At 43.4% G+C, this 26,844-nt stretch overlaps 1 protein-coding gene across 1 annotated transcript; it reads left to right on the top strand.

The window, feature by feature from the left end:
* The first annotated feature begins 249 nt into the window (after positions 1–249).
* Positions 250–26,844, top strand: LOC140504570 (zinc finger and SCAN domain-containing protein 20-like). The gene is given in 10 exon segments (XM_072609701.1): positions 250–337; positions 1,549–8,393; positions 12,282–12,324; positions 12,327–12,467; positions 12,966–13,042; positions 13,326–13,407; positions 15,283–15,966; positions 20,545–21,228; positions 23,509–23,967; positions 25,020–26,844. Coding segments are annotated over 9 exon segments (3,411 nt in total). The 5' UTR covers positions 250–337; positions 1,549–8,006; the 3' UTR covers positions 25,874–26,844.

The raw sequence follows: 26,844 nt of genomic DNA, 5'->3' as shown, positions 1-26,844 counted from the left end.
CCCCCCCCCCCCGCCCTCTCCCCAACCAATAACGAAACAGATCGCCAGCGATTGGTGATCTTGACAGAGGACAGGAGAATTCTCTCCACTGGTAGGCTGAGGCTGCCGTCACTTGGCCGGAGGCAGGCCCTAAACGCAGCGCGAGGCACCCTGGGAGGTGTAGTCCAGAGTATCGCCCGTCTCCAGGGAGAGAAGTGGCGCAAGGACCTGGAGTCCCAGTGTCCCCCGCGCGTGGAGGCCTCGGGGGCTTCCGTCGAGCGAGCTGAGCGGAGCTGAACGTTCCGGGCGGGGGGAAAAGCTGAGTGTGCACCGGCACGAACTGGCAGGGTCAGGGCTGGTGAGTCGGGGACGGGGTGGGGGCGCTTTATTCCCCAGCCGGCCTGGGACAGAGGTCCTGGGTCGCCGCCGCCGCTTTGGCCGGAGGAGTGTGCGAGGCCCGGGGGCCGGAGCCGACCCCGCAGCGGCCGGCCCATTTTACAGCTGGGAAGACTGAGATCCGGCGAGAACCCCGACTCCACGTCCAGCGCTCCGAGCCGGCTCGGACTTGAGGGGCCGGCTAGTCCAACCCTCCCCGTTTGCCGTCGAAGTCCCGGAGAGGCGAAGTGACTTGTCGCCCAAGTTGTTCCTCGCACAGTGAGAACTTGAACCCGGGTCCTCCGACTCCCAAACCCAGGGCTTCCAGATGACACTTTATCCCGACCCTTGGTGCTTGTGGAGTGTTTGAGGAGCCGCCCCAAACCGTGGAGTAAGAGCTGGATCCGCGGTCTGGGGAGCAGGCTCCGGGGGTAACATAGCCTTTATACGCCTCTTGGTCTGTGGTATCTCATTTGATACCACCCTGGGAGGCAGGCGGTGCTGTCGTCCCCATTTTACAACTGAGAAAACGGAAGCCGACAGAGATTAAGTGCTTTGTCCGGGGTCACACTTCCGAGATCAGTTCTCCCTGGCTCCAGATCTATTGCTCTATCTACTGCACCTCCTAGCTGCTGGTTGAATTCCAGCTTTCCATCTCTGTGACATTGGACAGATCTCCTCCCATTTCTGTGCTTGGGTTTTTTCCTCTGTAAATTGAGATATTTTCCTGCCAGTGCTAGGGTTCAGCTTCTTCCCATTGTAGACTCTTAATAAATGCTCATTGAATGAATGGATGGATGGATGGATATCGGGCTCAGTGAAAAGTTTTGATACTAACCCAGAACATCTAAACGAAGGGAGAGTCCTGCCCTCATCCCCTAGTGTGATGCTTCACTAGATAACTGGGCTCATGATTTCACCCTCTGTAAATGTAAAGTACAGAGCCTTAAGTGTGCATCCTCACTGCTCCTTGGAAATTGTACTCTTTGCTTCTTGCCTCCTAACTCTCTCTCTCTCTCTCTCTCTCTCTCTCTCTCTCTCTCTCTCTCTCTCTCTCTCTCTCTCTCTCTGTCTGTCTGTCTCTCTCTCTCTCTCTCTCTCTCTCTCTCTCTCTCTCTCTCTCTCTCTCTCTCTCTCTCTCTCTCTCTCTCTCTCCCTCACCCATTTACCTTCTATTTTACTGAGTCGATTAAGGCCGTGTTCCCAGAGTTCCCTCAGTTTCCCCCATTCATTCTTAAATCTTAGATAACACATTCTCTCTTCTCTTTTTTCAAAAGTGACCCTATTCCTATTTGGTTGACAACCCTTTTTGTAACAGTAGCCTTAGGGAGTTACTTGGAATGCTACAAAGTTAAGTAATTTGCCTGTAGTCAGCAATGTTAGAGGCAGCACTGGAACCTAAATGTAACCGAATTCAAGGCTAACTTTCTACTTACTGTGCCAATCGGGCTGTCTTTGCAAAACCATATCAGTGCCCTTGGCTTGGTCCTCTCTATCTTTTCCAGGACCTTGTCTCAACCATCATTCCCTTTCTTCTTAACTTTTTTTTCTTCCTTTATTCCATTCCTCTTTCCTTTTCTTCTTCCTTTCTTCCTCCCTTCCTTATCCTCCATCACTGTCCTTCCTACCCTCCCTCCTTCCTTTCACATTGAATCTTTCCTCCACTGGCCCCTTCCCATCTATTCATTCAGCAAGCAAGCTTGCTTAGGTCTTCCCAACCTTAAGAACAATTTTCTGTTAACTCCTGTACTGAATCCAGCTACAATCTCTCCTCCCTCTTTTTTGGGGGGAGAAAAAGCCCTCTACCTACTTCTTCTTACCACACACTCTTTTCTCAGCTTCTTGTAATCTAATTTCTGTCTCCACTTTTTTGAAGGTCACCAGTGACCTAATTACCAAATTCAATGACTTGTCTTGTTCAGTTATGATCCTTGCTCTCTCTGTGGCATTTAACATTGTTCACCACTTCCCTCCTAGTATTCTGTCCTACTTTGGCTTTTCAAACTGCTACTTCCTTCTCTTTGCTGATTTATCATGTCCTACCTACCCTTTAATATTTTCCAAACTTCCACCATCAGCTCTTTTCTTTCTGTGTTCTCTCCCTCAGCAACATAATTAGCTCTCAGGGCTTCACTGATCGAATCTATAAAGAGGATTCCTAAATTTCTGTTTCCAGCCTAGATGAGTTCTAGAGTTATACCTGAAACTGCCTAGATAAAATCTCCACTTCAATGTCCTCCTGATGTCTCAAACTAAGTATGTCTAAAGTCCAGCTTCTCAACTTTCCCCCCCAAATCTGTACCTTCTTCTGACTTCACTATTTCTGTCAATGACCCCACAGTTTACCTAGATCCCTGACATACAAAACTTTAGTGTTTTTTCTTATGATAGTGGGTACAGAGCTGGCCTCAAGACCAGAAAGACCCTGGGTTCAAGTGCCATTTCTGCTATACTGGCTCTCTAATCTTAGGCAAGTCACTTAAACCTTACTGCTTCAGGCAGCCCTCTAAGAGTGCAGGAAGCAGAAAAGGTGCCAAGCATAACCGGTATTAAGAGTTTCTTTACCAGGAGTTCAGCCAAGAAATCACAGTTCCAGCCATTGTTCCTATCTAAGCAGTTACTTGCCAAATACTATTAATTCCGCTTCTTCGTTATCTCCTTTAGCCATCTCTCCTTATTTCTACTGCCAGAACTTTAGTATAGAGGCCCTCATTACCACTCACCTATTATCTTCTAAGGGGTCACAGAATCATATAATCTCAGACCTGGGGGGGACCTTGGGAATCATCTCACCTCTTCTAACCTACTCCTGAACAGCACTCCTGACAAGGGATACTATAGTGTCCACTTGAAGTCTGCCAGTGAGTAGTAAGCCACCACCTCCTAACGCAGCTCATTTTACTTTGGGGTAGCTCTGATTATTGGACAGTTTTTCCTTTTATCCAGCTGAAATCAGCCTCTCTGTCATTCTCACCCTTATATCCTATTTTGGCTCTGGGATTCAAGTGTGTTTGAAAGCAGTCATCCTTCCTCCCTAAAGCTTTTCTTTTCTGGACCACAATTTCTCGTTCCTTCTCTTAACTACCTACTCACCTCCCTGCTTTCCTCCCTCCCCTCTTACCAGTCTTGCCTTCTTGCCATTGCTATACTAATGCATGAATCTGACTTACTGTTTCAGTGCTCAGAAACCTCCTTGTGTCCTTCCTAGTGCAGGGATGGGGGACCTGTGGCCTTCTAGGTCCTTGGGTGCAGCCTTTTGACTGAATCCAGTTTTTACAGAACAAATCCTTTTCATTAAGGGGACTTTTTTCTGTGAAGTTTGGATTTAGTCAAAGGGCCACACTAAAGGACCTAGAGAACCACATGACCTTGAGGCCACAGGTTCCCCACCTCTGTCCTAGTGGATCAAGTTTTGACTTTGTGTCCTGACATTCAGAGCCATTCATGCTCTGGTGTCACCAAATCTTATCTCTCCTATTTCCCATGTTCTCAGGACTCCAAACTGAACCACTCTCCCTCTTTGCCCTTTCTTTCCTCTATTCCTTTGCTGAAGCTGTTTCCTCTGCTGGGAATTGTCTTCCTTTCCCCCTTTATCTGTTGGTTTTTTGCTGTCCTTGAAAGTCTGACTTGAAGGCCACTGACTCCAGAAAGCATTCCTTCATTTCTCTTGCCCCTATGGATAATGCCCTTTCCTCCACTGAACCTCACACAGGAGTTTGTCACTATCTTATGTAATTACACTGTATTACTTAATGTTGCTTCTGTTTATGCTGTAGCCCCTTTCGAGACCGGAATCTCTATGAGGGTATGGTTATATCTGAACTTTGTTCTTCTTTCAGTTTAGAATATTGTGCTTAACAAAAAGTCTCACTTGACTTGGCTTTTGTTGAAGCATATTTGAATTGAATTGCTCAGTTTTGCAAACTTAAGAAGAAAATTGCTTTGCGTCTGGTGGAGAGACTGCGGTTTCTCCTCTCTAGTGGGTGCTTCAGAGGATAGACCTGCCCACATACTTCAGTGTGTCTCTTTCTCCTTCTTTCTCCCCTACTTCACCCCCCTCATCACCCCAACTCTTCTTAAATCTCTCAGGCATCATCTTTACCTTCACTAATACCTTTGATCCTCACACTCGTCTCTCACTTTGTCCTTTTGTTTATTTTTCCAAATTATAGTCTGGTTGTGTAACTTTTTCATTTCATATGAAATATTTCAAAATGAAATATGGCCCTCAGCCAGGATGCTAGCTTCCTTCCACCTCCAACCACACTCCTACCAGAGACATGCTAGCTAGCTATATCTGCCCCTGGGCAACAGAGCCTTGGTTTTCTCCTCTGTAAAATGGAGATAATAGAGCACCTACCTCATCAGGCTGTTGTGAAGATCAGATAAGAGAATGTATATAAAGCACTTTGTACACCTTAAAGTGCTCTAGAAATGACACCTGATTTTATTGTTACTTGAACAACCTTTCTCCCAAATTTCCTGTCTCTTCCCCTTACAAATCTGTAAGAATTCTCTTTATCGTAAGTTAATACACTCCCATGTTAGGATTCTCCTATGGGGCCCAGTTACTTGTTAAAGCAAATTAGAATGCCTCATAATGGAACTTAAAGCCCTCTATTGATCAGGCCTTGCATTAATTGAAAGCTATATTATCCCCTTGATTTATAGTATTCAGTCTGACTAGCAAGACTTCCTTCCCTTCCCTTCCCTTCTGCTTCTCAGACATCAGTAGTATGACTCTTTCAGCCTAGAATGTCCAATCCAACCCTTCCCCACCAAAATCTTTCTTCACATCCACCATCTTCCCAGAGACCTTCTCACCAGCTTAATGACCTGACTCTGACTGTTGTCATGCTCTCTGCACTTCCTTCCCACACTTCCAAGTCTGTCTGTACAGCTATAATATGTATGTGTATCTGTGTGTGTCTATATGTGTGCTATGTAGAGTTTGTCTCTGTGGTGTATAGAGTTTCCTCACTTGGAAAATAGGGTGGATACTGGCACTATACCCTCAAAGGGTGGTTGTGAGGAAAGTGTTTTGCAAATGTTAAAGAGCCATAGAAATATAAATGACTGTTATCATTATATTGTTACTTATATTTATACAGTTTGTATTTGTTTGTATTTTACCACCCGTTACTAAACTGTAAGTGCTTGAGGAAAGAAACTATGGTGTCTCCTCCACAGTATCATTGTTAGCGTTGAGCAGTCAGTGCTGTCCAACTTCTGGAATTGAGTTCAGTTCCTTCATTCTAGCTAAGTAGATATCCTGGTGTTTATTTAATTCTTTTAAGTTGTTTTCTGACTTAGGTTTCCACTATCCCAGAGATACTTTTAACAATCTCTTTGTTTTTATATCACCTTCATTTCCCAATGTAATATTGGGAATGAATATATATTAACATTAACATATATTAATATATATAATATTTCCCAATATAATATTCTAAATATTCCCTTTTCCCTCCCAGAAAGTTATCTTATAACTAATAATAATAATAAAAACCCATTTGCCAGGTCCTGGGCTAAACGCTTTAAAAATATTGCCCCATTTGATCATCACAACAGTCCTAAGAGGTAGGTGCTATTATTTTTCCTATTTTTACAGATGAGGAAACTGAGGCAAACAGAGGTTAATGAGTTGCTCAAGGTCACAAAGCTAGTAAGTATCTGAGACCTACACCACCTAGCTGCCCAATAAAAAGGGGGCTGGGGTGGTGACAATAGAACAGAAACTACCAACCACAGTTAGACTTAGACTTACATTCCTAGGCTCTGTCCTGGGAGCAGGGTGCATTTTCATATCTCTTTGGGGCCAAGCTTGGTCATAATTATTTCCATTTATGTTATTATAATCACTGGGTATGTTGTATTCCTGGCTCTGCTTCCTTTTCCATTAGCCCGTATGAGTTTTCCCATGCTTCTCTGTATTTGTTAGAATCATTGTTTCTTACATCTAATTAATATTCCATTACATTCTTCTATCTTAACTTGTTTAGCTGTTCCTCGATTGATGAGCATCTTGTGTTCTTTACTACTACAAACAGAGCTGCTATAAGTGCTTTGTTGTGTCTGAGATCATTTTATCACTGACATTTTGGAGGCATATGTCTTGCAGTGAGTGGGCCAGAGGTTCAGTTTTTATGAAACTAGATAGTTTAGTTTCTTTCTTAGCATGATCTCAAATTGCTTTCCAGAACAATTACAGCTCCACCAGCAGTACATTAGTGTGCCTACTCCTTCAACATTAACAATGTTCCTCTTTCATCCTTTTTGCCAGTTTACTGGATATGAAGTCAAACTTCAAAGTTGTTTTGATTTGCCCCTCTCTTACTAGTGACTTGTAACAGTCTTTCATGTGCTTGTTATTCATTCACCATTCTCCTTTTGAGAACTGTTCATACCTTCTGACCACTAACAACGTACTTTTCTTGTGTTCACTAAGTACACAGAATAGACTGGGCTATTCTCATGGTTCGTAGCCTTCCAACTTCATAGGGCAAGAGTCAGATTTTCTAAAAAGAGATGAGGGAAGGCATCTTCACAACTCACTCACCAAGTCAATTCACTGAACCCTTATTAAGTACCTGCTGTGTGCCAGGCACTGCAGATATAGTCTCTGTTTCATTTAATATCTCAAAGAACTTACATTCTACAGGTACCTAGATAATTAAATACAAAGTGATCTATTTTACCCAGTGTAGGAGCACTAACAATTTGAAAAATCCAGAAAGAACTCTTGAAAAAAGAGGCAGCATGTGAGCTGATCCTTGAAAGGAGTTAGAGATTCCAGGGTGAGAGAAAATGTTCTGGGCATGGGGGACAGTCTATGCAGTGACACATGAGGGGAAAATGGAACGTCATATCCAGAGAACAGCAAAGTAGGGTGATTCATCTCAAATACAGCCAACACCTTTTCGATACATAATTTCAGAACAATATATACATATATATACATAACATGTTTTGAGGCCAACCTATCTATATAGATGGGGCAGCAACATGGAGCAGTGGATAGAGCACCAGGCCCTTGTCAGAAAGACTTGAATTCAAATTTAGCTTCATATAATTATAAGCTGTGTGACCCTGGATAAGTCACTTAACCCTGTTTGCCTCATTTCCCTCATCTGTAAAATGAGCTGGAAAAGGAAATGGCAAACCAGTATCTTTACCAAGAAAACCACAGAATGGGTTCATAAAGAGTCAGACATGACCAAACAACAACTGAATTCACATAGATATTCTGTATATTCCATCCTACTAGTCTTTGCTATTGTAAATAATCTTAAATGTTTTCAAATTATCTTCAAATTATTTGTACATTTTACTAAAGTATATTATTAATGTTCATTTGCTACAAATATAATAAATACAAGGCAAATAATTTGTACCAAATACAGAGGAACTCTTAAGGAACATGATAATTAGGTTTCTGTTTTCCTATTTTTTTCCTCAGTCCTCTCTCTCTCTCTCTCTCTCTCTCTCTCTCTCTCCAACTGTCTCGCCATCTCACCTCTCCCTGTCCCTCTCCCTACCCCCCACTATGTCTTCTAGGAGCAGCTCCAAGTGATTTTTCAGAGAAACAGAGATGTGAGCTCTACAATTCAAGCCTGCTCTGGAGCAAGGCTGGTCTCACCCCCAGACAAAAAATGGCTGCTATTCTTGCTCCATCATATCAGGAAGAATTCCTATTAGTGAAGCTGCAGGAAGATTCTTGCTTGGGACAGGACCCTAATCTCTGGGGAGATGACCCTGACTCTGAAGCCTCCTGCCAGCACTTCAGGCAGTTCCAGTATGAAGAGTCCACTCAGCCTCATGAAGTGCTCTTCCGACTCCAAGAGCTCTGCCATCTGTGGCTGAAGCCAGAGAAACGGACGAAGGAGCAGATTCTGGAGCTTCTCATCCTGGAGCAGTTCCTGAGCATCTTGCCAGAGGAGCTGCAGACCTGGGTGTGGGATCACCATCCCAAGAACACAGAGGAGGCAGTGACCCTGGTGGAAGCTTGGCAGAAAGAGCCCAAGAGACCAGATCAGCGGGTGAGAGCAGCATGGTCTAATGAAAAGAGCATTGCTCTGGGAAGGGGGAGATGTGGGTGCCAATTCCTGCTCAGCCTCAAGCCAGCTGGGCAAGTCACTCCATTTCTCTGTGCTTCTTTTCTTCATCTGTAAAATGAGGATTCTAGCTCTGTCCTCAGAGGATTGTTCTGAATACAAAATGAGAGAAGATGCAGCAACAATTAGATAGGAAATTCAAGGTAGTATTTTTAGGAAAGATAGCACAATTGAGCAGTAGGTGGAGCAGAAGAAAACCTTGGGATTTTCCTTCTCTCTCTGTTGAAAATTCAGTTGAAGTTTCTTTCCTGTCTCATTTATATTTATATTATCTGTGCCCACCATAGTACCTTCCATAGCCATGACCCTCAGTTCTGGATGACCTCTGCCCCCTTAGTCCAATAACTCACCCTTTGAATTTGACGGGCCAAAGTTATCCTGGATGGGGCTTAGGCACAGTTTGCTTTTGAATTAGAGTCCTATTGTCCTGGTGACAGAATAGTCACAGACTAAAGTGAAATTGAGAAACACAGGAGTCTAGCTATTCTCTTGAGAAATTATCTGTTTCCCCGAAGTAGGCCATACACAAGCTTCTAGCTTTTAATTTAGATATATACATACCTTCAGTTCTCTTATGTGGGTGATCCAACACTTTTGACCAGACTTACTGTTCCAGATAGAGAAAAATAAACAAAAACACTGTTGAACTAATTAGTTAAAAAATATTTACTGAGCACCCACTGGACATTGTGAGGGATACAAAAGAAGTCTAAGAATGAATTCCTGTCCTCAAGGAACTTATGATCAGGTTGGCAAAAGAAGACAAAACATCAAACAGTTAGATGTCAATTTACTGCTAAAGCATTTTGTACTGACTGGAAACAGACTTAGAATTTGAAGAAAACACTAAGAGGCTAATACATAGTTAGGAAAGATTCCCTGTGGAACTTCAGTTGGACCTTGAAGGTTTAGAATAGTATTTGGAGAGGAGGAGGGAAGCTGTTTATTGGTAGAAGATGGTGAAAACATGAGGGAGCCTTAATTCATGGGAATGCTTCTTAATCATTTCTTCCAGGAAGCCCTGAGGAGAGAATTCCACATTTGCACATGCACAAACATGTAGTCACACACATTTTTTTAGTTATATCACAGTTCAGTCAAAGATGCATCACTTCTCCATTCATCTGAAGAATGCATAAGATAATCTTGCATTCTATTCTGACAAATGAACTTTGATTTCTCTAAAACCATTTCTACTCACATTTTAATTGGACTAGCCTCACTCCTAAAGATAGAGTGAACATTATATTGTGTTTATTGCTAGTAGAAATAATTATTGCACCTAAAGGACTATTCTTAAAGTACTTGGGTATCCCTATATCCTTAAACTCTCATCACCAGTGCATCTCTCAGGCCCATAATTTTTAACCTTGAATTGTCTGACATGGAAAGCAGAATGCCACTTCATAGGAAGCTCAATTTCTTGCCCAGACATATTTTATAAACACCTTAGATATACTTCAGAGTGGTCACTTTGATGGCAGTGACTGCTAACTGTAGCACCAAGCATGGTACTATTCTCACACTTAGAACTGTATTTTTTGGTGGGTGATAGCATAAGGGTCCCTACCAGTAATTCTAATACTCTTGACCCACCATGCTAAGTTCTAGGAATATCACTGAGATCCCTTCTCACTTGCCCTACTTACCTTTGTGTCTAATACTTAGTAAGTACTTAATTAGGGTTTGATTGATTGATGTGAAAACTAAGTGTGGTAAAAAGAGCACTAGATTTGAGTTCAAATCCTGGCTCTTCCAAGTAGGCCTCATTTTTTTGTAAAATGAGTGTCCTTAAGCACCTACTAGGTACAAAATGAATGGCTTGAGTTAGATGACCTCTAGGGTCTCTTTCGGTATTAAATCTATGATCTAGGACCTTTTCCATTCTTATCCTTACCTCATTGCCTGTTGGGAAGCTTTGGACTACAGATTTTTAATGGGTTTTTTTAGTGCTTTGTTCTTTTAGAGTTGTCTTAGCCAAAATGAATTTAGGAATCATGGCATTTTATGCTCTAGAGATCATTGAGGTCAGAGCCTTTGCCTTTCCCTCTGAAAAAAAGGACTTCAGATCCCTGGAAAGGACAAACTTTGGGTCCTCTGGATATCTGAATAGTACCTAAGAATAATTCGAGTTCTTCATTTATATTAATTGTGAGTCCCGTGGCATATACCTGGATCCAAAAGAAGTCTTACATTTGTCTTAGAGTTACTGGATTACCACATTTAATCTTATCCCCTTGTTTTAAAGTTTCATTAATAGTTATGAATCCAGACCTAGGTGTATAGAAGGGCTCAGAGCAACTCTAGATTATCCTTATTTGAAAGGTATATTCTAGGAGGTATGTTCAATCTTGGGACTGTGAGACAATGGTGCTGGTGGCAATGGGAACAGCCAACTCTAAAAAGTTCCTCTAGGGTTCACTGGGTTATTGTCTCTTTCCTGACTAGGTCATCCCCCTGATTGGCAAGTTTGGATCTGATTCGTTCTATCTCTTCTAGTCCCACCATTGCAGTAACTAAAGTATCCAGAGAGGTTCCATGCTCATCCCATCCTCTGTAGAGTGTTCCCAACAAAGGTTAGTCCTGGCCTACTCCAAGATGGATTCCCAGGGTCATCTCAGTTCCGACCATTTTCAAGGCCACTCCAAATTGGTCTTGTGAGGTAAAGAGACAGGACTTCATTCATTTAGAAGTATGTTTGGCACCAAGTATAGGCAGGGTCTATACATGATGTGCCTGCTTGGGAGAGGCCTACATCCTCATAATAGTTTAGGGCTTCATGCCATTCCCAAGCAGTAACTCCCCCATTGCCAACATGATAAAGTCATCAGTCTGCTGCTTAAAGATCCCTCACGGTCAGGTCTTGATCTAGTTTGCCAGACTTCTCTACTCTTTTACATATGTCCTCCACTCCAACCAAATGGTTAGTGTACTGTCCCCTAAATATGGCTCATGCTCTAAAGTCTCTGGGCCTTTGTTCATGCTGTCCCCCCAGCCCAAAGATACCCATGACCTCTCTATCAAAACACCCATCTTTCAAAGCCCAATTTAGATCCTCCCCCTTGATTCTCCAATTCAGATCCTTCCTTGACTGCCCCAGCCAGATGGGATCTCCCCCTTTTCTGAACTCCTATAACGCACAGTGTTGACACCACTTGTCTGGCACTTAGTATATTCTGCCTGATAGAGGGTTGTTATATATGCATATATCCTCTCTCCAAGTTGATTAAGCTCTTTGAGGCCAATGAGTATATCATTTTTCTCCATCTTTCATGACACCTAACATAGTACCATGCTCATGTAGTAAATGCTCCTGATTACTGGACAGGAATGCAAAGCACTGAAAACTTGATTTTAGGGTACCTGCCTACCCTAGACTTGGCTTCTTTTTCTTTAAAAGCTCTAAATGATAAGTTGCTTTCCCCAGAATAAAATAGATTTGATTAAAGAGGCAGTGTAGTTTGAAGTCAGAAGATCTGGGTTTGAGTTCCAATGCTGCTGCTTAGTAATGGTAACCCTGGGCAAGTCATTTAGCATTCCCAAGCCTTGGTGTCCTCATCTGTAGAATGGGAACAATAGTTGTTACTTTACCTATGTCCTAGGGCTATTGTGGGTATCAAACGAGGTAACAACAGGTAAAGTGGTCTATGTCAAGGCACTGAGCAGATGGTCACAGCCAGCATCATTGCCACTTTAATTACTCTTCCTGTGTCCTGGGTTCTTCTGTCTCCTTATGGAGTTTTTACTTTGATTTCACCAAGAATCCCCTGACCACAAGAGCTTCAGTATTGCCAGGTCACCTTTTGTATACAGGGACAGGAAGTGCTTTCTGAATTGTCAGCACCCTTGGGTACAGCAAGGAGTCCCAAAGCTTCCAGTTAGGTTCAGCAGAGATCAAGCCAGAGGGAACATCCCAGGAGAAGGGAATACAGAGCCCCTACTGGGAACCACTGGAGCAACTGAGCCCTATGGAGGAGCCCAAGCCCCTGCACAAGAGTGGTGAGAAGCAGAGAATGTATTCTAAGATGACTTGGGGAGTAGCCTATGCTAGGAAGAGAGATCCATGGTTTAGAGAAGAAGGTGGTGGGACTGGGGAGGAGATGCTGAGGGGGAGAGCACACAGGTCTAACCTTATTGTCACCAACTAAGTAGTATCTAATAAGCAGGAGAATCTTTCCTTTGCTGCTATGAATGATGGACTCTCCCTCTCTCGATCCCCATTGAGGCCAGAGAATCAGTATAACCAGACCTTAGAGAGCTCCAGAATAGGGAGACCCTCTAATGCATAGAGCATGTCAGTTTTGCTCAAGCGCATAAAGTCATTGGATTTGAAGAATGATAGGGCCAAGGACAGAGTCATAACAGTACTAGCCACAAGGATAGTCTTAACTGGATATAGAACAGCAGGTGCTCAGAATTGATGTGTCTCCCAAAAAAAGTATGAATGTGGCCATCTGGAAAACAACCAGGACTTAGGCAGCTCCTTTTTCTTCTTAGACATTCTGGCTCCTCAGGTTTCTGCCCTTCCTAAGATGAGGAGCATTGGTGACTACAAGATGGTAGCTGAGTCCCAGGTAAGCTCCAGTTTGCTTTTCTTTCCTGAAATGTTTTTACCTTGGTGACTAGGCCCAGCCTGTTGACAGTTCCTTTGTTCTCCCATTCCTTTCTCTTCTCTGAGTGTAAAAAGCCCACACTTGGTGATCTTCAACCCCACCAATTCCTGAATTCCTCCCTTTGGACTTTAGCGCTCCCTGTTGCATTAATCAGGCAATATGAAATGCCCGTGAGCCCTTAGACCTGACTGGTGGGGCCTATGGGTCAGTGACATTTGAGGATGTACCCTTATACCTCTCACAGGAAGCCCCATGCCATGGAAACCCTGCTCAGGACCGCTGCAAGGACATTGAGAGACAAGATTGTGGGAATGAGCTCTTGCTGGGTAAGAACTTATTTCCCTCATAAATGATAAGTTTTCAGATGTCTACAATTTCCAATTCCCTGAGTCTTCTGAGGATGTCCACTGAGCCCAATGCCTTTTGAGGGTTAAAGTGAGTGGCCTGTGATGTTCGGAGATGTCCATAATAGAAGCACAAGACTGGGAGGGCTCCCCAAAGACCCTCTTGTTAAACACTTAAATCACCTTAGGTCTCCACTTATTTAAATTCTTCTTAGAGGCACATTCCACAGACTGCAGAGTTTTCATGTCTTTTAAGTTCTTTTTCTATTTGGTCCCAATTTCTTTGTTCTAATATGGGCTTACCAGGTGTTGAACAGAGGGAGAAAAGAACTTTGCTGCCCTTTTGCATTCCCAATAGTAGAAGCATCATCATGTTCAGGCATCATCATGTTAGTTATCCACTTTATAGAAGAGCTGTATAACCCAGAGCACCTCCATTGCCCATTGGTTGGTCCACAGCCAATTGGCTGCCCAGGCAACTGTCTTCAAGTTCACTTTCTATGCCTCTATTCTCCTGATGTTTTGGGTTTTTTTTGGATAGTCAAATTCTGTTTTCCTTCCCAGACATCTGTTTCTTGCTCACAGAAACAAGATAAAGAATGAGAAAAGCAGCAGAGGAAAATAGTTTTGAACTCAGCATACTCTTAGACCCTACCCAGAGAAATTGTAATGTAGGCTTATTTTGTGGATGGCTTGTTGTTTCTCTAATAAAGTCCTCCCTCATAGTGGTGTAGAGGTAGCACTGGACTTTTGAAAACTATACCAATAGAGTACAAGCTCTGGTTAGCTTCAGGAGTGGGCCAGGTGGCACACTAATATCTTTTGTCTAAGACTCACATGGCTAAATTCAGGTAGACTGAAGGCTGGCCACTAGTGGATGTATTTTTTGGTCCACAGAAACTCACAAAGACCATCTGGTTGGGTATCAAGAGACTGAAATCTGCTGGAAGTAAAAAGTCCCTGCTCTTAGCAGGATCTAGACAGACTATTTGTAGCATAGGATCTTGAGAATCTGGTCCAGCTTAAATTGTGAAATGATGTGATTTTGCCTCACCTGGAACCAGTCAAGGAAACCAGTCAACGGAAAGCAAAATAGCGGAGAGGGGCTTGAAAACTTGGATTCAGATCCCAGCTCGGCTACTTCTCAGCCATGTAACCTGGAGCAAATCACTTCTTTCTAAGCCTTAGTTTCTTTGTTTATAAAATGAAAACTTTGGGCCAGATGACATTTAAGTACTCTTCCAGTTCTGACCTTGTGTAATTCCTTAAATTGCATGTATGCCCCTGTGTTCACACAAGTCATTATTCCATAAAGCTTTTGTATAGTTGGTTTGCTTTCTTTGTACTTTGCATCTTATTAAGAGTTTGTGCACTCCCTTGCTCATGAAAGGAGTTCCCTGATGGAGAGAAGAGTTGAATTTCTTAAAAGTGTCTTCTGATTTCTTTTATCTTAAATATATTCTTTAGTTCCTAACAAATCACTCCCTACCTGGCTTATTTTTTAAGCTAATTTTTAGTCTTGGCTCTGCCATCAAAGTTACTGAACGTTTCTAGCTCTCTGAGGTTAAATTAAAGCATTTCCATGATCCCTTCTGGTCTTTATATTCTCTGATTCTCTCTTCCCCCCAGGGTGAGAACTGATGTCTGAACTCATTCAAATCTGTGAAGTTCTCACTGTGACCAAATCACTAAGACTCCTTATTCCCCTCTCTCAGTGACTTGAAGGAGAATGTTTAGGGTTACACAGTGGTCTCTTGGTCACTCTCTAGGAATACCCCTGATATATCCCGTTGAATTCCAAGAACAGTTTTATAATGATCATATATTGTCATGTCCTGTTTGCTTTCTTACCAGCAGAGTTTCCACTTCCCAAGTCCAACATCACTTTGCCATTAAAGCAAGGAAGGGGCCCCTGGGACCCAAATCTCCAGTGCTCTGAGGAAACAGAGAATCCAAGAGACTCCCACGCAGATGAAAAACAAGGAAGATCTGGCCCAGAATTTGCCAGGGAAAAAGTGAAAAACAGGGAGGAGCAGAAACTGTATGGTGGAACAGACACAAAAGCTTCTGGAGTCCTCTGGAGCTATGAGGAAACCATGACATTTCTTGCCATCCTTGGTGAGCCTCAGTTCGCAGAAAAACTCCAATCCCATCGTCGAAACCGCCAAGTATACCAAGCAGTAGCTGAACGACTGCGGGAGCAGGGTTTCCTGCGGACATTGGAGCAATGCCGCTATAGATTCAAAAACCTCCAGACAAGTTATCGAAAAGCAAAGACTGGCAGAGCCCCTGAGTCATGTGCCTTCTATGGGGAGATGGCCACCCTACTGAGCACCCACACCTCCCCTTCCTGTACTGACACCTTGAGAGAAACTTGGGATCCTTCTCAACAGAAGGACAGCAATATTGATACTGAGGAACCAGAGAACAGGGAGCATGAGGAGGGGACAGAGGATTGTGACACTGATGGGATGATCAACCAGGAACTGACCCATAGGGACAAGATGCCAGGAACCCAAGGCTTGTTCTCTAGCTGCTGGGGTAAGAACCAAATTAAAATGCCTTCTCTCAGGCATCAGTAGAATGAGAACTTTGTTTCTTTTTTTTGCCTGTGGTGCTGTGACACTTGTCTTTGTGTTTTTGTGGCTCCCATTTGGTAACAGTTCTTGTTATGCAGGATGTTATGAGAATGTATTATTTACCTAATAATTGCTGGCCAGATTACCTAAAGATAATGAGTATCAGTAGCCAAATTCTTCCGTATGTTATCACTGATTTGAGATTATTAAGAGCAACAGATTCAGAAACATGGGAAGAACAGTTATACCACTGAGATAAATGCTGACAATGTAACAAAAAGTTTCTTCTGTAAAGTCAGTTTCTGTTTACCCAAAATTCACATACCAGATGTACACAAAGAACTAGAATGTGTTCCTCAGTGGCTCTGTTAATAATAATCAATGTCCATACCAATGACCTTGAGGTACTGCAAGGTCGTAAGTGTTCAAAGAGATTCAGTCATGGTCAGCATTGTGTGGGGCAGTGAGATAGCCAAGTGCCAGGCTTGCAGTCAGGAAAAATCTTGTTTCACATCCAGCCTCTGATTTGTGCTCATTGTGTGACCACAGATAAGTAATTTACCTTCCCTAACTCTAGTTTCTAGTAAAAATGGAGATAATATTCGAGGTAGTACCCACTTCACAGGGTTGTTGTGAAGATCAGATGAATGAATATATGTATAAATGTGCCTTGCACACTTCAAGGTGTTTTATAGTCAGTTATATTTTTGGTGTTATTAAGCATGTTTTATTAAATTCTAATTCTTTAAATGCTTTAACCCACATGTAGCATGTGGTATGTGTGATGATTCAATTAACAATAGCATTCAGTATCTTAGAAGACCTCTATTCCCAAAGCATTCTGGATAAACAAGTGTTTCCTGATGATTCAGTTTATCACACTGGCCTAAACCAAATTATCTATGGCTGCCATTTGGACAGAGATTGCCTTAGTCATCCACCATGGGAATACTGTGAAAATGACCTCTTTCCTGAATCCAGTCAGATAATCAGCCTTTTGTTCACTTAATTATCTTGGCTGTGGAACACATTTTATCAACACATGTTCACTGGTTTGTCTAAAAGTTGTCATAGAAACATACATTCTTAGATTAAGAAGGGATCCTGAGGACCAGATCCTGTTTGAACCTCCCCCACTACAACAACACCAATAAGCCAAATTATGCCTCTCTGTAATTTATCATGGCCCCTGGAGCCAAACAGAACAAGTTTGCCTCTCTTTCTCATCCCCTCATCTCATTCTCAGCTCTTCTCCACAAAAAATATCCCTAATTCCTTCAGCCTAGTCACAGTATAACATGTACTGTGTCACATGTGATCAGTATAGAATCCCAGACTTGGAAGGGACCTCAAAGGTCATCCAGTCTTACCTTTACTTAAGCACAAATTCCTTCTACAGAAGAGTACTGTGACTTTCTTCTTCCTCATCTTAGATGCCTTACTTCTGTTTATGCTGCTAAGTCTCATGATCTTATTGATTTGGGTCCGGTCTTGGATGGCATATAATACCACACATCCATCCCTTCTCATCCTTGTCTTATAAATATTTCATCAAAGATGTACCCAACACACTGGACTCCTTCATGGAGATGGTGCGGTTCTCTCTCCAACTACATGGCCAGCCCATGTCTTCTTGATCTTCTATTTCCTGGCTGATAGCTTTCATGTCAGTCCTTACATGCAAGCCTATGCTTATTAATATGCTATTCCCATGAGCATAATAGGCTGGATTCTAATATTACTTTGTTTTTCAATTATTTTAGCTACTACTTAGACTGGGGACATACTGCATGCCACTGAGGGGCATTAGGCCTGCAACTTCCATCAAACCTCTGGGTCTTTTTAACATGAATTGTCTAGCCCTGTCTTCATCCTCAACTTACTGAACTTCTCCCTCTTCTCCCCTCTTCCCCCCCGCCCCTGACCAATGCTTGAAATATGACAGGAATAAATAGAATCTTGTTTAGATTGGGCCATTTCCCCAGTCTATTTTTCAGATCTTTTGGGAATCTGATTCTGTCAGTATATTAGCTATACCGTCCAGCTTCCTGTCATCTATAACCATTTATACCTTTATCTGAATCATTGATAAAAAGTGTTGGCCAAAGCTAGACCAAGGACAAAACCCTTAAACAAGACTGCAGAGACCCCATCCCAGCTTAGCACTGACTCATTAATCAATATTCTTTTATTCTAGTTTGTTCCAAGTCCATCTGACTTTCCATCTTGTCCGGTAATATGGTGAGAGGCTTTGTGAAAAGCCTCCTATTGAGCTCATCCCCAGGACTTCACATCACAGAAAATGGAACTAAAAGGCCTTAAAGTCAAGCTGGTTGTTTATGCATACAGTTTGGTTTGTGTCTCTTCTTGGCCCTAACCCTTCTCTCAAGTTTTAGAGTCATAGAGTGGAACATGAGGCAGCTCCTACTGCCACCTTTCAGCTACAATCCTTCTATGCAAGTATAAATTTATTAAGTGAACATTTGGGTAGTCTTGAAGGAGAAAGGAAAATGAAACATTTATTGAGATGGCATGGGTTTGTTCTTTAAAACTTGGACTCAGTCTGAAGGCCACCCCCAAGACCTAGAAGGTCATATGTGGCCTCAAGGCCGCAGGTTCCCCACTCCTACTGGCACTCTCCAGTTCAAACATTCTCAGACTCTTGGAACTATCACAAAAGACAGCATGCCAGTGGGAGCGGGAAGTGTGGACACTGTTATCAGAGCTTTAGGTGCTGACTTATCAATCAGTCAACAAACATTTTAAAACACCTGCCATGCGCCAGGCCCTGCACTCATCACTGGGGATACAAAGAGGCAATACATAGTGCATGCCCTAATAAACATGAGGACCAGTTTCCAGGCAGTCTTTTTTGCCCACTGCCTTCCACAAGGTTCCTCTGACAGTACAGATAACCCCCCAATCATGCATGTTTACCTCAATTAGCCATACCTTTTACCCAGAGCCAGCTCTGATTGCAGTGTGTGCTTGTGAAAGAGTTACTAGTTTCATTCACCAGGGTTGCCAGGAATGAGCTTATTATGAATAATAAGCAAATAAAATAAAAGTTCTTACAGGAGGAGGATAGGCAGGAATAATACAATGCAAAGAACATGGACTTAGGAATCAGGAAGCCTGAGGTCTAGTTCCTGTTCTGCTATAAGCCACGTGACTTTCAGCAAATCCCTCCTGTTTCTCTGGGTCTCCATTTCTGAGGTGGGCCTCAGTAGTTCCTTCTGGCTCTCTATTTCTGTGGTTCCGCATGACAGGATCATTGCTATCAGGAAGTTTGCAGTCTTGTTGGAGAAATAGGAATACTGTCAAGTGTCCCATCCAGGTGTATGTGAGAGAGGAGGAGATGATAGTGATAATAGCTAGCATTCATATAGCACTTTAAGGTTTGCAAAGTAATTTACATATGTCATCTCACAACAAGCTTGTAAGGTAAGTTCTGTTGTTATCCCCATTACAGATAAAGAAACTGAGGCAGACAGATTAAGTGACTTACCTAGGGTCATATACCCAGTACCGTCTGATGCAGAAGTTGAACTCAGGTCTTTTTAAGCAGTACATTAGCCACTATGATACCTCAGAAGGCACTGTCAAGTGTCTTTTGGTAGACCAATAAATACATAATACTCCAAAGGCTTTGTGATTTCATCAGTATAGCTGCTCCCTCCAGTGATGTAGATTACAATCCATCCATGCCTGCCCATCCTATGCGACTCTCATCAATGTATTCCCAAACTATTACAAATGATGATATCATGTAGAAGATGATCAATGCATAAAAGAAGCTATTAATGTTACAAAGGGAAATGACTTTGAACTGGAGAAAATTGGGAAAGGTTTCCTGGATGAAATGTCATTTGAAGAATGAGTCATATGTCAATAGACTGGGGTAGGGAGTAGATTTAACAAAGGCATGGAGGTAAGAAACCCTGGGATACTTTTGAGGGATCAGCTGGAGTATGGATTAACATAAAGGGAGAAGTGTGAGTAGTGTGAGATAAGGCCTTGGGAAAGAGCATGCAGACTGCTTCGAATGTCAGCCTGTGTCACACAAACAGTAAGTGCTAGGGGAGGATTGGGGAGAGGGGGAGAGAGCTAAGTGTCCATTGGGATGATCAAGGCTCAAGGGTCTTTCGAAGGACCTTAAAAGATGGGTAGAATTTGGGTAGGGGAGAGGAGTACGAGACTCTTATACCCACTCTACACCAACTCATGGCCCAGGCCTCCCAAGGCCTTTTTTATCCTCAACACCAACAGAATTTGTAGGGTTCTCCTCCAGGGAAGCCACAGTCTTTGCACAGTCCAGAGTACAAATTGTTCTGAGTTTCTGTCTACCCTTGAACTGTTATCTTTTCATTTTCTCTAAATTGTTAAGTCAACTAGGACTGAGTTAAAAAAAAAAAAACTAGATATTCTCTGGGACAGGCAACTTTGCACATAGTAGACATTTAGAAAATGTTTACTTGAATTGCTTACCAATGCCAGTTCTTATGTCTGCTCTTTATTTCTCCCCCATTGACCTCTCCAGATCCCAAATCCCAAGAGAAGTCAGGGAAAGGCTCATGGAACTCAGATCTCCATATATCAGAGGAAAGAGAGAGCAGCAAGGATTCCCACCCCAGGAAGGATCAAGGAAAACCTTGTCAGGCTCCAGCAAAGAAGGAAATGAAAGGCTGGGGGGACCAAGAGCTAGGCGGCACAAATGATGAGAAATATGCAGGTGTACACTGGGGCTACAAGGAAACTAAGATCTTTCTGGCAATTCTCAGTGAGACTTCATTTTCTGAAAAACTTCGGACCTGTCATAGAAACAGCCAAGTGTACCGTGCCATCGCTGAGCGGCTGCAAGAACATGGCTTCCTCCGGACGCTGGAGCAGTGTCGGTACAGATTCAAAAACCTCCAGACCAGCTACAGGAAAGCAAGAACCAGCCACCCCCCAGGAACCTGTCCCTTCTACGAAGAAATAGCAGCCCTGATGCATTCCTGGGCTGCCATTAAACCAACGTATGCCATGAAGGAGATCATCTATCCACTACGGAGGACGGGTAGAGTCTCTGACTCCCAGGAGCAAGAGCCAGAGGACTGGAAAAGAGGGGACACCAGAAAGGGGGCCACAGCCAAAGATTGTGAAAGGAAGGAAATAGGCCTTAAGATGTTCACCCAGGAGCCCAAAGGTCCCAGGGCCACGGCCCTTTTCCAGAGTCGAACAGGTAAGAATCTCTTTAGTAATGAGGCCTGGGCATCTCTTCTAAAAAGGATGATCTAGGGCATAGAGTATTGGCATGGGGTTCTAATTCTATTGGAAACTGTGAATTGCTCTTTCATATTCCCAGATGAATTCTACAAAGTTAAGGAGAAGCTGTGTTAGAAATACATAAGACTAGAGAAACAGATACTCGATAGATAACAGACTGGATGACAGGATTCTGAAAAGTCTTAATAGGTTCAAACATTAGGCCAAATTAAATGACATGAAGCCTAATAGGGACAAATGTAAATTTAAACATAGGTTCCAAAAATCAGCTTCTTAAGTATGGATAAGATGAGGAAGGAGTGACTTAGGTAGCCATTTATCTGACAAAGATCTGGGTGTTCCATTGGGCTACAAGTTAAATGTGAGTAAAGAATGTGATATGGCATCCAGAACTAATGCATTCTTAGCCCAAATTAAGGAAAACATGGTATCCAGTACTAGGATAGCAAGAGTCCCACTGTCAAGACCACCCTTTGAGTTGTGTGCACCACCTTTTAGGAACAACAATGATGGGGTGGAATGTGTACAGAGGAAGGCAGCTAGGCCAGTGAAAGGCCAAGAAGAACTGATTGAAGAAACTACGTATATTTAGCACAGAGAAGACAAGACAGGATGGACTATGGCATCTCTCTTTAAGAGACTGTTACATGTAAAAGGGATTACACTTGCCCTTCTTGGTCCCCAGAACCAGGAGCAATGGATAAAGTTTCCAAGTGGCAGATTTAGGCTTGACATAAGGAAAACCTTCTCCAAAAGCAGAATGGGCTGCTCCTTGGAGGTCTTCAGGTCAAGCCTAGGTAATCAATTGTCAGATGTGGTAGTGGAATCTCTTGTTGAAGCAGGGAGGGATAGGGCTAGATGACCTGTGATGTCTCTTCTTACTCTGAGATTCTGCACTCCTGGTGTGGGAACATGGTGGAAATCAGGGGCCTTGGTTCAGTAGGCAGACCTGACCAGTGAACTCCTCTCCCCTGGCATAATCTATTCATGATTATCATTATCACTCCCCTGATTTTCCCTTGCTCTGTGGGAACTAAGGAAGTAGCATAGCAGATACCCCTTTCATATGGCACCAGTCCTTAGGGAGGCTCAGTGTTAGGGTGATGCTTCTGCCAGGGCTGGGATTTTCAGAGCAAACAGAATTTCTTGGATCCCCGCCTTAGGCAATGGTGGAAAGAAAGCATCATCAGGGAAATAAAGGGTATTCACTTTTGACCTGGGTCAGGACCTGTTAGTGCTGGAGCTACTCCCACAGAGTACTGGGGCTCACCAAGTTTTTGCTGGAATAGTTTAACCATCTGCAGTCTGCACCCTGCCCCCACCTGGAGAACTGGCAGAGCTTCCTCACCTTGACCTCAAGTGTGGGTTTCTGCCTAGATCACTTTTCTTTAACATACAATTGTTGTTACAGGTGACTCCACCCAATTTTTAACCCAAATCCTGTGCCTCTATTTACTCCAGAGAAATGTGGAACTGTGGAATATCTGCCTCCAAAAGATAGTTTAACTGGTCTTACAGAGGAAGGCTAATTATCACTGATGACCTGTAGAACTGGACCCCCCTCGGACAATGTGACAGATCTTTACCTCAAAAAGATCATTGTGAGCTGTAAAAAGGAAGAACAAAACTTGGAAAAAATGGAATATGTGTCAAAGAGCCCAGAGAATCCAGAGCATGGCAGATGGAGCCCAACAGCCCCATGCTCCCTTTCTTTTCTCAGTTCCTCCAGCTCCTTCCCAATGTAAATAGCTGGCCAGCTTCCTGGGAAGGGAAACTTCTCATTGGCAGAGAAGTCTTTCATGGGCATAGAACTTGGCATGGCCACTCAACGTGCATTTATTGTGGGCCAGGCAATGTCCTTTGGACTCTTCATCTTCCATTCTATAGAACAACTTGATGAGGTACCAGTCATGCTAAAAACCTCTCTTATCTGGTAGCATGCTGTTCCTGGAGTGATTTAATCAATGGTTTATTCATCAGGCATGAATTGGATACGTGCTGTGCAAGGTTCCTCTAGTCAGGGTTCCTGGGGATGTTAAAATAAGTAAGACAAGGTCCTTGTTTGCCTGAATAGAGCTTCCCCCCTAAGGGGGGCGGGGAAGGTCAGGCACATAGAGATAACCAAACACAGGGAGAACATTAAAGGGCCCTAAGAAGGGTATGGATAACTATGGAAAACGTTAGTCTTATACGTTCCCCCTTAGTGACAGTTTTAAATTCTTTCTTCCTGTGTCAGGTGTGCACTGGGGCTATGAGGAAACCAAGGCTTTTCTGGCAGTCCTCAGTGAATCTCAGTTTTATGAAAAGCTCCGAACTCGCCACCCCAACCAGCAGGTGTACCGCGCCATTGCTGAGCGCTTGCGTGAGAAGGGCTTCCTGCGGACGCTGGAGCAGTGCCGGACAAAGTTCAATAGCCTCCAGACGAGCTACAGGAAGGCAGGGAACAGCCGTTCCCCTGAGACCTGTGCTTTTTATGATGAGATGGATGCCCTGGTGAATGCCCACACAGCTGTAGCAGCTGCCAGGATCCTGAAGGAGGTAGCACCCCACCCTGGGCAGGCAGGCAGTTATGCTGACCCTGAAGAACAGGACAGTTGGCACAGGGAGGAGATACTGGAAGATTGTGACAGTGATGAAGCAGCCATCAGAGAAGCCAAGAGGCCTGGGGCCCCTCCTCTAGTCCAAGTCTCAGCTGGTAAGATGAGGCTCATTTTTCATTGGAATGTGACCCTCCCCTTCCCATTGCTCCCCCTCCCAACTCATGGTCTTCATGCATGGGGAGCTGTCTGGTTTAGTAACAAGTACATTAGACAAGAAGGCCAGAGATTTGGGTTCATTTTCATCCATATGCTGAAACTGATTAACTCCATTAATCAATGCTCATGTGATTTTTGGTTTGCTATTTGGGTAGCACTGAGCAAGGCACTGTGAGTATCCTATGATAGGTGTATAACATGGTCCCTTCTTTTGAGTAACTAAGCCTAGATGAGGAAAACTAGAAAATAGGAAACAACGGAAAACATATTTGGGAGAATAAGACCAAGGTCCCAGCTCTCCCAGACCACCTCGGGCTTCAGTTTCCACATCTGTACATTCCAGGTTTTAAAAAATCCTTAATTTCATGTCTATAGCTAAAGTGCTGACTTGTGTTCCATCTAATAAAAATGCTACGAGAATTCAGAGGATGAAAAAGTGAATGAGGCCTCAGATAGTCAGCAGTGAGACCTGATGAACAAAAAAAGGGGTAGTATAGCACAGTGGCTCGAATGCTGAACTCTCACCATAGGCAAATGATGTGACCACCCTGAGCCTCAGCTAGAAAAGGAGGCGGCTAATATTGTGTGAAGTCCCGACCTCTCAGGATTTTTGTTGGGCTCAGATAAATGTGGACAGAGCACCTGGCCAGCTTGAAAGTGTTGTGTCAGTCATGATTACAGACTGATAATACTCACGATACCGTTGGAGCCGGGCCTCAAAGGGAAATTTGGCTAGGCAGGAGAACACAAGTGAAGGCCCCATGTGTGGAGCAGGAGAAGGATGGTGAGGATGTCCTCAAACTACCTGATTTCAAGCATGTCTCTTTCCATGCACTTCTGTCCTCATGTGCAAAATGGCTGTTTTAACATCAGGTCCTCATTTGCAGGAGAAGATGGGTAAGTTTTATGAATCTAGCTGGAAGATAGAATTGTGTTCCCTGACTCATTTTGTTGGTTGAAATCATCCAATTTTTGTTGTTGTTTTCCTCAGAGTTGAGGATCCAGCGTAAGAACAAGGAAGAGACTCAAAAACAGGGCATTTCTGAGAAAAGGCGAACCTGTGAATCAGAAGGAGATGGAACTCAGCTTCTTAAGTGGGGGAAAAACTGTGAAAATAAGTACAAACCAGAGAGAAGATGGGAGAGAGACCTAGAAGAAAGACATGAAAAACAGACTTCCAAAGAGGATTTACAAAATTCTGCAGCTCACAAAGGATCCTCCGCAGAAGGAAAGCCATACAGATGCCTTGAATGTGAGAAGAGTTTCAGTTGGCGGTCACACCTGGTCACACATCAGAGAATACATACAGGAGAAAAACCCTACAAGTGTCTTGAATGTGGCAAAAGTTTCAGCTGGCGGTCACACCTCAACACCCACCTGAGAATCCATACCGGAGAAAAACCCTATAAATGTCTAGATTGTGGAAAGAGCTTCAGTGATGGAGCAGGCCTCACTGCACATCGGAGGATCCACACTGGAGAGAAACCCTATCAGTGTGAAGTGTGTGGCAAGAGCTTCAGGCTCAGCCCCAGCCTGGTCGTGCATCAGAGGATACACACAGGGGAGAAGCCCTACAAGTGTAGTGAATGCGGAAAAGGCTTCAACAACAGCTCCCACTTCAGCGCCCATTGGCGGACCCACACAGGTGAGAAGCCACATGAGTGCCCCGAGTGTGGTAAGAGCTTCAGTAAGGGCTCTGCTCTGCACAAACACCAGAGAGTTCACATGAGGGGAAAGCTTCCACTGCAGCCCAGGCTTGACTCTACATCAGAAAGCCTGCATGGGAAGAGTGCTGTAAATAGACTGGATTTGGGGACACCTTCCAACAGAGATGACTGCATCTGATCAACCCTGGTTTTGTTCAGGAACAGTGCTGAGCTCTGATGGTGTCGGAAGAGCACTGTGTTGGAAGTCAGGAGACCTAGGTTCTAATCCCAGCTCTGCCATTACTAAATGATGTGACCTTAGGCCAATCATTTCCTATCTTGCAACCTACAAATCGATGAATGTGAGTTTACTCCCTATTCTCTGCAATTCTAACTCAGTGTTTATTTCTACTTTGGGAGAGGGTCTTTTGTGTCTGAAGCTAGACTCACCAGATGGGGGTCTAAGATTGGGAATATCTCAGTCCCCTTCCCAGCTGTGCCTTTACCTTGCTGCATGCCATTCACCCCTCCCACATGCCTCAGTTTTACTGTCGATAAAATGGGAGAGAGTAATCCTGATCTTCCTAAACATGGTTTGGTTTTTTTGTACTTTCACCCACAAAGGGAGCCTCATGCCTTGAACACCTCAAAGTCTAGAAGTCTCCTTTCCTCTTACCTCAGGTTTTATCAGTGCCACCATCCCAGAAAAGTATTTCACTACCACTGGGATGGAACCATTAAACTTTGGGGTTCAGAATACCAGGGGGAGTCAGAAAAGAAAAAGAGGGATGATTTAGGAATTCTGAGTATTTTTCATTAAGGATGAATGAGGACTTATAAAATGTGGAAGTAGTTAAGAATATATGCAGGTGGTGCCACTCTCTCTGTCTCTTTCTGTGTGTCTCTCCGCTCTAATGCTGTCAGGTCTTTTTGCTTGGAGTTTTCTGATGATAGCAGCACTGGTCTTGTAAGGACAAATGTAGGTTAATAAATGGAACTTCAGGGTTTGGTCTGAATGTATAAAGAAGCATCTTAACCTTGGATATGGGAAATGTAGAAAGTGAAACTCATTTCCCCTTCCTCATGTTAACCTCAAAGAATGCCTTAGACTATGGTGAATGTACTCCCTGTTCTTTTTATTATATTAATAAAGTTGAATTTATTGCTCTA

The sequence above is a fragment of the Notamacropus eugenii genome, chromosome 5 (genome assembly GCF_028372415.1).
Source record: "Notamacropus eugenii isolate mMacEug1 chromosome 5, mMacEug1.pri_v2, whole genome shotgun sequence".
Lineage (NCBI taxonomy): Eukaryota > Metazoa > Chordata > Mammalia > Diprotodontia > Macropodidae > Notamacropus > Notamacropus eugenii.
Note: the sequence above shows the minus strand (reverse complement) of the source record. Positions and strands in the feature narration are given on the sequence as shown.